Source organism: Terrapene carolina, unplaced genomic scaffold, assembly GCF_002925995.2.
Source record: "Terrapene carolina triunguis isolate 2854851 unplaced genomic scaffold, T_m_triunguis-2.0 Scaffold111, whole genome shotgun sequence".
Classification (NCBI taxonomy): domain Eukaryota; kingdom Metazoa; phylum Chordata; order Testudines; family Emydidae; genus Terrapene; species Terrapene triunguis.
This window is the reverse complement of record NW_020664462.1, coordinates 5,528,190-5,542,760: the sequence shown is the minus strand read 5'-3', so window position 1 is coordinate 5,542,760 and position 14,571 is coordinate 5,528,190. Positions and strand designations below refer to the sequence as shown.

General features: G+C 43.4%; 1 protein-coding gene across 1 annotated transcript in view; it reads right to left on the bottom strand.

Annotated features, from left to right (window-relative positions):
• Positions 1 to 14,571, bottom strand: part of OBSCN (obscurin, cytoskeletal calmodulin and titin-interacting RhoGEF) — a 304,900-nt gene that overhangs the window by 90,568 nt on the left and 199,761 nt on the right. Inside the window, 10 exon segments of the mRNA XM_029911618.1 lie at positions 770 to 836; positions 1,601 to 1,819; positions 2,571 to 2,669; positions 2,770 to 2,802; positions 3,637 to 3,834; positions 5,168 to 5,292; positions 7,240 to 7,318; positions 8,181 to 8,459; positions 9,505 to 10,860; positions 12,804 to 13,073. Coding sequence (XP_029767478.1) covers positions 770 to 836; positions 1,601 to 1,819; positions 2,571 to 2,669; positions 2,770 to 2,802; positions 3,637 to 3,834; positions 5,168 to 5,292; positions 7,240 to 7,318; positions 8,181 to 8,459; positions 9,505 to 10,860; positions 12,804 to 13,073 — 2,725 coding nt within the window.

Below are 14,571 nucleotides of genomic sequence, written 5' to 3'. Positions count from 1 at the left end.
AATTTAAAACAATCCTTTATTCTTAACCTTATGTACAACTCAATATTCAGATGAGAAATGGAGCTAAAGTCACATTATTCCTAAGAAAACTATTACAAAATTAACAAGGAGTCCGGTGGCAGCTTAAAGTGCAAAGTGCACTGCAAATGAGTGCAAAGTGAGTGTAAAACACCATCAAATCAGAATTCGTCACTCGTTTACACCAGCAGAGGCATTTTACACCAAATCTGCACAGGTTTGATTACACACAGTCCCACAGGTGCGCGTGGCAGTGAAGAATTAGGAGAATTTGGCGGTGATACAGGCTTTAGCTCCGGTGGAGAATTGGAAGATCTGCCTAATCGGAAAAAGAGGGAAAGGAAATCTGACTGGATTGGAGAGTGGGTTTCCTGTAGTGAAAGGCAGGGTACTAGCTCACTGCATCATTTTGTCCCTGGAAATAGTGATCTTTCAATAACCTCTTGCATTTAGCTTTTCGGAACTAGAGTTGTAGACGTCAGGATTTTAAACACTTGTAATCAAACAGAAGATTCCCTCCAGTTAAGGCTTCAGCCTGGGGCCAAACCCTTTAGTTGAATACTGGGGAACCTTCCCAAACAAGCCAGCCCCATGCCCCACACACTTCCAGATCTTTGGAGAGCTCAGTCAGTCTCCCATCTGATCTGAACAGTGGGACTGACGGGCAATACATTCTGTAAATCCATCTCCGTGAAATCTAGAGGAATCTTGTATACGCTCTTCTGGCTTAACATACACTGCCATTGCTTACCCCAGCGTGGTCATTATAACATCTGTCACCATCATGCGCTCACGGGTCAGAACTTCCGCCTCTTTCACTGCAAGATCAGAGTTTATAATCAGAGGGTCTTTGCCAAAAGAAGGTATTTGCTAAACACTGAGGGGCAGATTCCTCACCCTGCCCAAACCCTGCCCTGGTACAGTGCAGATGGGGACTGCAGCTCTAATGTACATCAAGGCAGAATAAGGTTTGGTGGAGCAGAGCTCTTCCAGGCCCCACCCTGCCTTGGCCATGCCCCACCCCCAGAATGCCCTTAACATGTCCCTTCCCGCCCATCCTCTCACACCAGAGCGTGGGGGAGAGGAGGCTGAAACAAGAGATGATGGAGAATTTCTCTGCACAGCAGGAATTCTCCACTCGCCGGTCTCAGATGCTTTAAGGCAGAGATGTGATGCAAAACAGCCTTAGCAGAGTGAAGAATCCAGTGCTCCTAAAAAGCTGATGTTTGGGGCCTGTTTTCTTCCTTTTTATTCTCTTGATTGTTCTTTAGTCTCTTGTTTTGTTTATGCAAAACCTCACCACACTTTTAATCTGACACATGGCCCAAAGCCCTACACTGTAGACGTTATTCTTATATTAGGGGCATACATTCATTTTCTATCAAAGAAAAGTAATAGAGATATACCAGAATCTCTGTGAAATGTATGTACTTGAGTTGTAGTTTGTTGAAATACATTGTATTTTCACACTTGCTCTTCATTCAGCAATTATATGCACAATATAATGATGAGATACCATTCATGTACACTATATTATGTTTAATACTATAGGGAAAGTGTTTGTAATGTTGCAAAAATTTACCATCCAGAACTTCTAGGGAGGCGGTGCAGATGGATTGTCCAGCCTTGTTAGTAGCAATGCAAGTGTAGGTTCCACTATATTCCTTTCCAACATCCAGCAGGATTAGACTGTGATGCATGTTGGAACTGGCGAGTTTGTAGCCAGGAGTCTCTGGTTTGATCCACAGAACATCTTCATGAGATTCTTCTTTCAACCAGGTAATTGTGGGTGCTGGATGTCCTAAAGAAAAGAGCAATAGCCTCTTTAATTGTCCCACTGGGGTTCCTCCCGTCTTACAAACCTTGTGTACTACGTTGTGAGTGAAGACTACTTTCAACATGTTTGCTGATCCGTTTCCAATAACAGTAAAAAATCATACATGAATACTTGCACTTCTAGAGCATCTTCCATCTAAGAACTTCAAAGCACTTTACAAAAAGGATAGCCTCTAAGGATAGAACAAGAAGCAATGGGCTTAAACTGCAGAAAAGGAGGTCTAGGTTGGACATTAGGAAAAAGTTCCTGTCAGGGTGGTTAAACACTGGAATAAATTGCCTAGGGAGGTTGTGGAATCTCCATCTCTGGAGATATTTAAGAGTAGGTTAGATAAATGTCTATCAGGGATGGTCTAGACAGTATTTGGTCCTGCCATGCGGGCAGGGGACTGGACTCGATGACCTCTCGAGGTCCCTTCCAGTCCTAGAATCTATGAATCTATAAAATGAAAGATTAGTCCTCATAACACCCCTGTGAGATAAGAATGTGCTATTATCCCCATTTTATACATAGGGAAATTGAGGCAAAGAAGAGTTACACGTCTTGGCTAGCAGCATCCAAAAGTCTGTTACAAAGATGGGAACAGAACCCAAATCTTCTGATTCCTACACTAGGTAAGGACTTCAAGATTTGGCCCAATGAGAGGATAGGATACACTGGGCAGCTATGCAAATTAAGTAACACAGAATGAAAGTTGTGTTTAAGCTCCGTTTACCTTCAACCTTCACAGAGAAGGTGATACTTGCACCTTTCCTCACTCTTTTACTGGTAAATCTCTCCAGGAACCTGGGTGGCACCAGCTGTTCTTGAGCATCTGAAAATAAAAAGGTCATGGTGAAATGGTGCAAGTGAGGCTAAGACTATTGAGAAGTTACTAGTGGTTCTATTATCACCGATTGTGCTGCTCCTCTCACCTGTTTCTGGCAGTTCTTCCTTCTCACCAGGACCTGTAACACAGAAAGACAAATCATCCCATCATGAAACTACATCTATAGAGAGGACAAATGTCTCCTTTCTGTGACTTATGCAGTCAAGCATGTGGTCAGGTGATATCAGAGACTTACTCAGTACAATATGGACTACACATAAATTATATTTTTACTAAAAATTGTTATTCATCTCGTTAGTAGAATACATCTAAAAGCCATTTTATAATATAAATGACACGTACAGTAACTCAGCATAAGAGTGACTGAAATCTGTTTTAAGCTTCAATTAATATATCATATATTTGGACAAAGATCATTTTGATAAATTACATCAGAAAAACATTTGGCCATAAATTACTAACTCCATGAGTACTGATATTTAATAAATAATAATAATAATAATAATAAAAACACCACAGTGGCTCTATGCCTATCTGCTTCTACAATTGAGACAAAACTCAACCCTTATTAAAAGTACTGCAGTATTCTGCAGTTATGGCCTCAGATATGGACCATATCATACCCTTAGTTTTTAAGCACAATTCCCCAGTGAAGGCATTGAGGACAATGGAGTTAGACTGCATGTGCAAGTAAGATCAGAATCAGGTCAACAGAGAGGTGTTATGACTTCCCTAAGGACACAGTGGAAATCCATGGATGAGCCAGGAATAGAACACAGGTTGCCTGACTCTCAGTCCAGCGCTCTAAACACAAAACCATCCCTCTACCCTTGGTTTATAACCCATTTTATTTTCCAGAATATCTTGCTTTCTATAGGCTTTATCGGGAAAAGTGAACATGTAAAACAGAGATAGCCACTGGCAGATAGAGCAAAAAGCACCAATAACTTACCTTTGACAACCAAACTGGCCGATGAATATGCAGAACCTGCAGAGTTGCTAATAAATACTGAGTATTGACCAGCATCCTCCTTAGCGACATTGAGGATTTCGAGTGCATGAAATTGCTTCTTCTCAATCTTCAGGATTCGGTCTGAGGCCTGTAATGGTTGCCCATCTTTGAACCAGTAAAGACGAGGTTCTGGGTACCCTACAAGGAGCAATGTAAGAAGGGGTGACTTTAACTATTTTGGAGCCTCTCAAACCAAATCATACACTTCAGTGTAATCAAAGAAAGGTCCATTCTTACCAATGCTGTTTGTTCAAGGTTCTACAGTGTCTGTTTGGAAACTAACCTACCTACAGAGAGTAGCTCGAGTCTGATATTTGTGAAATGCTATTTATGAATTAAAATTCTATTACGTGCTTTTCAGGTTCTAATTCTGCCCCCATCACGTTGATATCTGAGTGCCTTCCAGAGTTAGAATGCTGATATTTGGATCTGATTTTCTACAAATACAAAGCCAAATCCTGAAATCCTTACTCAGACAAAATTCAGACTGAAGTCATACTTTGCCTGCATGGGGACTTCGAGATCGGCCTCACGGCCATTTAAGCCAAAACAGTCTCCACTCTTTCCATGGGCAGGAGCAGAACAACCCAGTAAAAGTGCTCCAGGAAAGCACAAACGGGGGCAGTGACATCTCTGTAGTTTTTCTCCTTTATCCACCCAGATGTTGTAGGCGTTTCATTGTGAAGTCAGGGAAATACACAGGTGGAATGGGTGGGCTAGTGGAGGAAGGATCTAGGTTACAGAGGTGGGTTGGGTACACATCTACAGTGTAGGTCTTCTGTAGAAGAGGGACAGGAGATGGGACAACAAGAGATCCCAGAGCCGGGGCGGAGGCACTGGGCCGTTGTGTGGCTTTTGGGGAAATCTGCTGGTTTTGGGGGACAAACCACCTTTTTGGATAACAACCCCCCTCCCGTCCCCCTGCACACTGATGGAAAGATCAAAAAGAAAGCACCATGACTTAGCAAAGCTTTCTGTGCCCTATATAGGCTTATCCCAAGTAGCAGACAATTTGGGCCTTAGTTACTATCGCTTGAACTAATCATTGCATAGTACATCTACCCTGAAAATCAATGGTTCATATTGGTAAGCATTATTTTTAAAAAGTAGCATGCTCACACTGTACTTTTCATTCCTGGCACCACAGCAATTAATGCATTCAGAGACTAGCTGATCTTCATGACCTAAAACCTACAAAAATGGAGTTACAGGACTAGATTTCCAGAAACGCGTGCATGCAATTAATCATTGCAGATATGAGCACATAACTGAATACTTACTTTGCACGAACTATTGCCCAGTTAGGTGCTGGTCATTTGCGCATACACACACTTGTGACTGCCATTTCAAATGTGCTATTTGAGTGCACAAATTATGAGCACAACTGCATGCAAAAGCATATGAGAAAACCTTGTCCACACGTTCACAGATATCAAGATGGGACTATTGTAAATGTCATAGGTTCCCTTACCTTTGACCTTCAGGTGAAATTTAGCCAAAGGTGCTCCAGGGGCCACGTGAATATCATGAAGCTCATCTAGGATCTGAGGCAGCTGCTCCTCTTCTGTGGTGGATTCTACTCCCTCTTGTTCTCGGCTAGGTATAGATTAGAGTCGGAAAGAAAGGAGGAATTGGCATATACCATTTTAGGCTCTAGAGAGGAGTGCACTCTAGTAGGCACAGACTCTTCTTCGACTCCCCCCAAGCATGATCCCTTCTGCTCAATTTCCTCCAACCTGCCCATGTCGCAGTCTTTTCTCTTTCCCACCGCTGGCGCTCGCACTCCCAGTCGCATTCTCCTCAAGTTTCTCATCCCAGTCCCAGTCTCCTTGTCCCGTCAGTCTACGTTACCTCCCTCCTGACTCCTCATCCAATCTGTTTCTCTCTTCCACCTGGCCTCCAGATGCCTCCCCCTTTTCTCCACCCCACTGGCTCCCAGTCCTAATCTTCCTCTCTGGGCTCTTAATCTAATCTCAGGGTCAGCCCTTTGGCTCCTTAACCCAGTCTCCTTCCCCAGCCACTCCCAGTCTCCCCCTGCTTCCCAGTCCCGGTATCCTCCCTACCCCAACTTCCAGTCCCCTGCCTCCTTCTATACCCCTTGTACCAATCTACTCTCCCCACCACAAGTACAGCTCTTGTCCTCACTGCATTCAAATCAGGCAGCTTCCTCCTCCACACCACCTGGGCCCAGCACGGGAGTCATTTAGAGCACGGGAGAGACAGTCTTGCTGTTTTCAATGCAGGTGCCCAGACCCAACATGGCCCACAGCAGCCAGGCCCAAGTATGGATGGAACCTTTATTGACTTTAGCTGATAAGTTCTAAGGAGTCTCTAATGAGCCTGCGTGAACTGGGATTTTTCAAAGGCTTATCAATTGGTCAAATTTGGGTAGATTTTCATAAGGACTGCAAAAGACACATCCCTGACAAAAGGGTAACACCCCACCCTCTGCCAAATTTCAAGTTCCTGCTTCAAATCATGGGAGCACTAGAGCTTTTAAAAACAAAGGTAGTCAGAATTTATTTTTTTTTAACATTGTCAAAATAACCCCCACTCCCCAAGCCCCATTCTCAGAAATGACCGAACCAATTTGGCTACAATTTAGGGGGGAAAAAAAAGAATCAGGCTAGGCAGACACTTGGGATGAAAAATTTTAGCCCAAATGATAAAACTTTGGTAAAGTCATAAGCAGCTGAAACCAGGGTCTTATAATGGGAATTGTTGGGCAACCTGAATAACAGGCAGTGTTACCGGCCCCATTCACAATACAAGCTTTTTATCTGTACATCTCAAAGTGTTTTACAAAGGTGGGAAAGCAGCGTTATCCCCACTTCATAGATGAGGAACCTATGGCACAGACGTTAAGGAAACTGCCCGAGGTCACACAGCAGATCAGTGCCAAAACAGGGAACAGAACCCCAGGATTCCAGCCATTCTACATGTGGCTGAAAAGTAAAATCAGACACGCGTTAAATCCCATCGAAAACAATCGGCTAAAATCTCAATTGTGGCCAAGATGCACCAGGCACTGCTGAGGGGTTAGGGACAAAGAGGACTCTAAGATCTAAAGGTGATTCTGGATTGGATCTCAGGAACAGCCAGAGCTATCCCGGTCCCTGGCATAATTAAGAGAAGCCATGAGCAACCTGCTGCCAATGACCCCTAATGGTCAGCCCGGAAGCCAGTGCAGCAGTTTCCGCTTCACCCTCTTTTCCTGGCCACTCCCAATCCCAGACTGAGGACTGCATTACACCAGGAAGGAATTCCCAGTGTGCTGAAGCAGCCAGGCTGCGGGCTGTTTTGCACTGAGGGAGCAGCACAAAGCAGACACAACAGGGATGTTTCACTGTAACCAAGCCCACCATAAGCAGGTACCACTGACATGAAATTATATTCACAGATTACCATAGCCTTTGCTTTACCACCGTAATGATCGTGGTTGTCTGATTCCCACTGAACCCATCTACATCCAAACACTCATGAATAAAAATTAGCATTGTGCCATGTTTTCCAGTCACCGCAGCTCTATCATTCATCTTTTACCTTGAGAGATATCCTTTGGCACTGTAATACGAAGATGTCTCTGTTGCATCTGCTGCTGTATCGTAATCAGTACTGGTCACTGATAAAAGAAAAATGGACATTCTCCATGATCCACACTTTGTAACCACGGCAGTTCATAACAGTTATAGCTAAAGGTCCTTGCAGGTTCTGAAATTTCTTTATTGGGAGCAACAGCAGCCTCCGTGATCCCCCTTCTTAATACTCATTCATCTCCACCCACTCGACCTGATGCCCCCTCCAGACAAAGGACAGCTGGACGTGTCTCCCTTTGAGCCCCACCAATGCTACTGCAAGAGCCAGAGAGCATTGCAAGAGAGAGAAGCCACACACGTTTTTCCCCAGGAGTGAGTGTGCTGTCTCCGTAATGCTTACAGCCTTCGCGGAGAGAGAGGGAGCTGGGAACCCAGGGTCAGATCACGATGCACTGGGAATGGCCCCATGGTGCATTTCTCATGTGAGATTTCTCCGATCTTTGGGAATGAATGTGCAGTGCTCGGCAACTAACTAATCCAGTTACACGGGTGACAACGTTGCCAAAAGCTGCATCACCCTCAAACACAGGTCACGATAATAGGAGAAAAAACACCCCACAAAATCATTAAGCTTACAGCTACTTCATCTACATTTTAATTAACAAAACCCCAATTATCCCATACGAAAGGAGTAAAAAAACCCAAGTGAACTGATTTTACCTCTCACGTATCATTTTCCTGCCAATGAGATTCACTTATTCAGATCAGCCAGAATAAACATGTATCTTTATTCAACACCATTCACGCTCCCCTATTAATATTATGCATAATATTATAACAAATGTGCAAATATGCATCTTATTCAAATACCACTCACACGCCCCATTAATATTATGAAACATTTTGTTTCATAACATTGGGTCTTTTCAATCATTCCTCAAGACTCACAGTCCACCCGCAACTCCGCCTTGCTTGAAGAAACTCCCATGTTGTTTTCAGCAAGGCAGCGGTAGACACCCATGTCAGTAGGGACCACGGCGGTGATGATCAGTTGGTGGCACCCTTCCTGGTCCTCGTTGATCATATAATGGTCATCTTCTTCAATAACTTTCCCATCCTTGAACCAGCGCACCGTGGGTAAGGGTTTGCCAACAACAACACAGTCAAAGCTGACTGGGTAGCCGTCCTGCACCTCTTGGTTTTGAAGCTCGGTTATGAACATGGGAGCTGAATATGGTACAGTTGGAAGAGAGAAAAGGAAACAACCAGCTGTGTTAATTGGTAAAGATGCGTTTCAAGAACGCTGCTGTGCAGTGTGTGAGAGGAAGGGACTCGCAGTGATGGCTGGCACATTTTAAAATAATAGAGAGGTGCCCTTCCTACATAATATAAACAGCAAAGAAGTAGCTTAGGTTGGGAATTTTCCAGTGAAATGTTTTTTCATCAGCAAATGCCACTTCCTCAAAACCCAAAATTTTTGTGCGAAAGGGTCAGTTTTGACATCTTTTATGACTTGGAAAATGTTTGAACTGTTTTGAATGGTGTAGTTTCAACATTTTCTAAAAGACAAATTCTAGTTTTCCAATTCTAAATGGAGTTTTGTTTCAAAATGCCAGTTAATTAGAGTAAAAAAAAATTGAAAATGGTCAAAATCAAAACAAAATGTTTTGAAATTATCAAAACAAAACATTCCAAAATCATTGAAAGAAAACATTTAGATTGACGCAAAAGGATTTTTTTCTGATTTCCAATTCATGAAAATTTTCAAAGATTTTGGCTTTTTGCCCCTATTCAGGACTGGAAAATGTTTTGATAGCTTGAAATCTTCAAGGAATGGGAAAACCGCTTTCCACCCCCGTCCCCAACTCTACTCAGTAGAATTTTCCTTATAAAAAGGACTCATTTATTCTCCAATAGCTGTTCCAGACACTGCAGCATCACTACTCTAAGCTAAAGCTGGGGTCAAGTCCCTCCCTCTGTAAAACAGGCTGAGAATGTTCTCAGAACTGCTTCGTTAACTGATGCTTTCAAAGCATTGTACGGATGCTATTGTGTGTTTTGTTATTAGGGTGAGTAAAAATTTTTCCCTCAAAACATTTTTACAATGCCAAAAGGATTTTTGACTAAATGGAAATTTTAGTAAAATATAAAAATTTCTGTTTTCAGGTTTTCAACCCCTCAAAATGTTAAAGAAAATTGTTGTGAGGAAAAATAATTTCTGAGTGAGCTCTAAATATGATTATTAAATAAGAAACTAGCATGCCTTGCTAACCTGTATCAGAAGTCAGTAAAGGTGGGGGAGTTCTTTTCACCAAGGGCTGAATCTGCCCTGGAGCAGGTGGTGCTGCTTTCCCTATGCGAAGCTCTATTTTTTTAAGGCCTTGGTCCAGGATGTCAATCTCGACTGGGATACCCAGCGCAGCAAACATCTCTCTGAACCGGCCGGCTGCTGTTTTTGCTTCCGCCAAGATTTCAAACTTGATGTAGATGTAGTGATCATCCTCGCGATACGTCTGGTGATCCACCACCTCCACATCCCCTTCATCCGCGCTGACAAAGAGCTCCTCCTCCACATCAGACATTTCCGTTGAGATCTTGGACTTGAAGAGCTTGTGAAGTCTCCTTCCTGCTTTACGGAACGCATCGTCCAGTTCGCTGCCAGAAGAGCTCTCTGTTTCGCTGTCAGCGAGGTGTTTCACTTGCTTGTGCTTACGAAGAGCATCCGGCGCCTGGGTACCAACCACCACCTTAGCACTCTGGGAAACCTTGCCAAACTTATTAGATGCCTCACAGGTATATTTTCCTGTGTCTTTCATGTCCAGGCCAGTGATAATCAAGGAGCAAGTTCCATCACTGTAATTGTCTATGTGATAGTGGCGCCCATCTGAAAGTTCCTCATTGTCTTTCAGCCAACGGACCTTCATATCGGTTTTGCTGAGAGCCACACACTCAAGGTGGAGAGTGCCTCCTGGCTCACCACAAAAATCTTTGAAGGTATCGCCAAACACGGGACATTCCTGCTGTTTGATCTCCTTCCTCACTTTATACCCTTTGAAAGCAGCCTGAATTTTCACAGCTGCTTTGGTCATGGAAGGATCATCTAAATCTTCCATGATTTCTGGTTCAGCAGGCTTGGCAGGAAGAGAAGACTCAGTAGTCTCGACGCCCGATTGCTCCCAGTGTTTCCAGAATTTACTGGTGGAGACCGTCTGAACCTTGCTACCAATGCTAACAGTAGATTTTCCGGCCTTTTTAAGGTAGTTAACTAGTGAAGGCGTCCCAGCCCTAGACTCATCATCTGAGCTCGTGAAAGAGAAGTCTGCTTCTCCAGTTTTAGTCAGCTCATCACAGGTGGAGTATTCTTCTGAGTAATAATGAGACTCCGCTTCTTCCTTCTTCAGCTTATGAAGTTTATCATCCTCTTCTGGCACTTCACTGATGGAATCCAGGGTTGGCTCCCTGCTCATTCTTCGCTTCTTGGCAATAGCCTCCCAGAGCAGGTGAAGGTCCCCCTCCTGAGCAGCTTCGGGCGGCAAGCTGGGCTGGAGCTGTCCATCCACCATCTCTTCAAGTTGAATCACGTCCCGTGCTTCCTGGGCTACCTCTTTTGGCAGTGCCACTGTGGGAACTAATTGGGAGTCAGTTAGTAAAACAGTAAGAAGAAGCATGTGAATCAGGCAAGAGAAATCACATGAAAATGTTACTCCAAATCCAGGCAGTAAAATATCACTGAAATTAAAATTAACCACTGCATTTTAGCCATAAAGCAAAAATCATATATGTTAGAAAGAAAACATGGCCAAGCCTTGAACAAATTCCCCCCGTCCCCCAGGCAGAAAAGTGATGGGCCAAATCCTGCCTTTGTTTGTCTGTGCAAGCCCCCAATGTCTAACCCAGCTTCTTATATGCAGTCACTTTCTGAAACTAAAAGCTGTCTAGCTTTCTGCTGAATATACCCCATGGAAACAATGCCCCACAGGACCTGCAGTGAAAGCCATAGGAGGTAATAAGAACATCAGAATGGCCATACTGGGTCAGACCAATGGTCCATCTAGCCCAGTATCCTGTCTTTCACCAATGACCAGTGCCAGATGCTTAGAGAGAATGAACAGAACGGGGTAATTTATCAATGATACATCCCCTGTTGTCCAGTCCCAGCTTCTGGCAGTCAGAGGTTTAGGAACACCCACAGCATGGGGTTGTGTGCCTGATCAACCTGGCTAATAGCCATTGATGGACCTATCTTCCATGAACTTATCTAGTTCTTTTTTGAACCCCATTATATTTTTGGCCTTCACAACATCCCCTGGCAATGAGCTCCACAGGCTGACTGTGTGTGTTGTGAGGAAAAAGTACTTCCTTATGTTTGTTTTATGTTACATCCCGGATCAACCTGCAGAAGATCAGTGAAAACATGTATTGTAACAACACACTGATTCTCATTGGAGAATTTGAGAGGAAGTCACACATTCTTCACCTGTCTCCACTTAATGCATTTGTCTGGGGGCGCAGAAAAATATTTTCCAGTACAAACGGTTTTGTAAACACTATTTTTTATCTACATTATGTATTTTCAACTTGACTAATGCCATTAGGAAAGTGTAGCATTTTTTTTAAGAGGTGCCCTGGCACCGAATGGGAAAAGTCTAAATTGCAATGTAAGAATTTTTTGATTTTTAAGAATGCTGCCTCTCTGCCTCAGAGTTGCAGCAGCCTGTCCTAGAGGAGATCCATGTCCTGTGCTCTCTCACTGAGACTTTTCTTTTGCTCTTTCTCACCATTTTTCCTAACAGGAAAGTAATTCAGAATGAAAGCATATGGTTGCCTCTTGCGTAGGGAATAAATACACTTACCCTGCTTTGACTTTGATTTCCCTCCCTCTTGAGGAATCCAATAAACTCAATTTTAATTCTTTCCCACCATCCTTGGTCTCAAGTGAGGATGTGGCAAAAAAGCATTTGAGGAATCTTCGAATGTGGTGAACACCATTTTTCTTATCGTGTTTTAATTTACCTACAGCTTGTCCGATTAAGCTCAAAAAAAGCTAGAGACTTATTTTCCTTCTTTAAATGAAAGCTCACCAGTAGGTCTCCAGCAGACATCTGGTGACCCTTTTTACGTCTGTGGGAGCCAATGAGACACTTGGACATCACAATTTAAAATCTTAATGACTTACAATTAGAGTTTAATCAACAGTCTTGAGCACTAGGATGTGGCTATATTACTCCAGTGAACTAAAATGTCTCACTTCTGTTTTTGTGTGTGTTTGGGTTTTATTCTTAGCTATAAAGTGGCAAAAAAGTTTTGGACTCTGGTGAATGTGTCCATTTTTAAATGTATCATTGATAAGGAAATGCTTGTCTGATCACTTCAAAACCCATAGACAAATTCTACCTCGACAACAGACATGATGTCCTAATTTTGAGGCTGATATGTCTTTGCTTGTGGATTTAGCAGGAGGAGAAATATTGAGCTTATAATGGAAACTGAATTCCAATCTTAACAATGGAGAGGCTATTGAGTATCCTTAATTAGAACTAATAAAAACTCTCAGATACACACTTTTTGTACCTTCAAGAGACAGAAGAGCAGAGGATCTGGTATCAGGAGAGATCATGCAGGTGTACAATCCTTGATCTTCAGGTTTAAATGCATGAATAATGAGCATCTGCTTTTTGCCATCAGACTTTATTTCATATCTTCCTCCAGGCTGTAGTTGTTCTTTTCCTTTGACCCAGATTGCCTCTTGGGTCTCTCTTGAAAATTCACACTCCAGGACAGCCACCTCCCCTTCCAAGACCGACTTGCCTACTAAGGGATGAGTGACTGTAAATGGAGGCTCTGCAATGATAAAAATTAGGGCATTAAAATCAATGAATGCACCTCTGTCTGCTTTATGGACCCCAGAAGGGGGGGAAATTAGAGTCTGTGAAGCATCCAAGCTTTGAATGTTGGCGTTTTAAAATTTTTGTTCAACTGTTGCAGCCAGTCATTGGAAGGTAAAATGGAAAAACTGCTGTAATTTAGAGTTTACAACTTCTAAAGCTCTCCAAGAAGATTAGATCGCATTAGTTTACAGCTACATGCAGAAGCCATTGCGCTTTCCCCCCTTATGTTTCTGTACTTATAGGTCCTCACTAAGGGTATGTCTACACCCAGCCGCTAGTTCGGCGGCTGGGAATCGAAGTTCTGGGTTCGACTTATCGCGTCTTGTCTGGACGCGATAAGTCGAACCATGAAGTGATCGCCATCGACTGCGGTACTCCAGCTAGACGAGAGGAGTACCGCGGAGTCGACGGGGGAGCCTGCCTGCCGCATGTGGACCGAGGTAAGTTCGAACTAAGGTACTTCGAATTCATCTACGTTATTCACGTAGCTGAAGTTGCGTACCTTAGTTCGAATTGGGGGGTAAGTGTAGACCAAGCCTAAGGCTACAATTTTGTCATGAAGGTCGCGGAAGTCACGGAATCAGTGACTTCCAGAGACCTCCGTGACTTCAGCCTGCGGCGGCTGGGAGCTACAGGGCCCCCCCGCTGCCTACAGTGGCCAGGAGCTGTGGGGGCCCCTGGGAGTTCTGGGCCGCTGTGGGTGGTGTGGGGACTCTGCAGATGAGCTCCCCAGTTTGTCACAGATATTTTTAGTAAAAGTCACGGGCAGGTCATGGGCTTCCATGAATTTTTCTTTATTGCCCGCGACCTATCTGTGACTTTTACTAAAAACATCCATGACAAAATCTTAGCCTTAGTCATCACCCACTCTTGCCAAGTCTCACACACAATCTCATACACCCCACCAAGACCTAGCCCATAGTAGCTTTACAATTCCTGTACGCTCGAAGCATAAATTAGAAGCGTAGAGCCAGCTGAAGTGGCGCCCCCTTCAACTTTTGAAGAAAAGATCCAACATAGAAAAAAGATTTTGAAAGTTGCCTCCATCTCAGGTTTTGAAAAACATGATAAAACCTTCACTCTTGTTACTAATGACTGAGCCAGCAGCTCTTAAATAGTGAGAAAATGTCTTGTTGTGTTCATCACTTTGACAGATGACCTTCTAATAACATGACAGCTGCATGGCACCAGTATTTAAAATGCACCCGAGTTCAGCCAGACTTGACTGAAGAAAGAAACATGGGCAAATATGTTTTTTAAATGTTCTTTTCCCCCTCTTAGGAATTTAACTTACCAGGGGGTTTCAAAAAAGATAAGAAGAAACTATACAAAGCACACAGGCACCATTGCAATAGAATGTAGACAGAGGCTTTACAAGAAAACAACTTAGAGGTAACTGAAATGATGGCTCCCTCTCTCTCCATGACCACTGGGGTTTCACAAATAGTCAC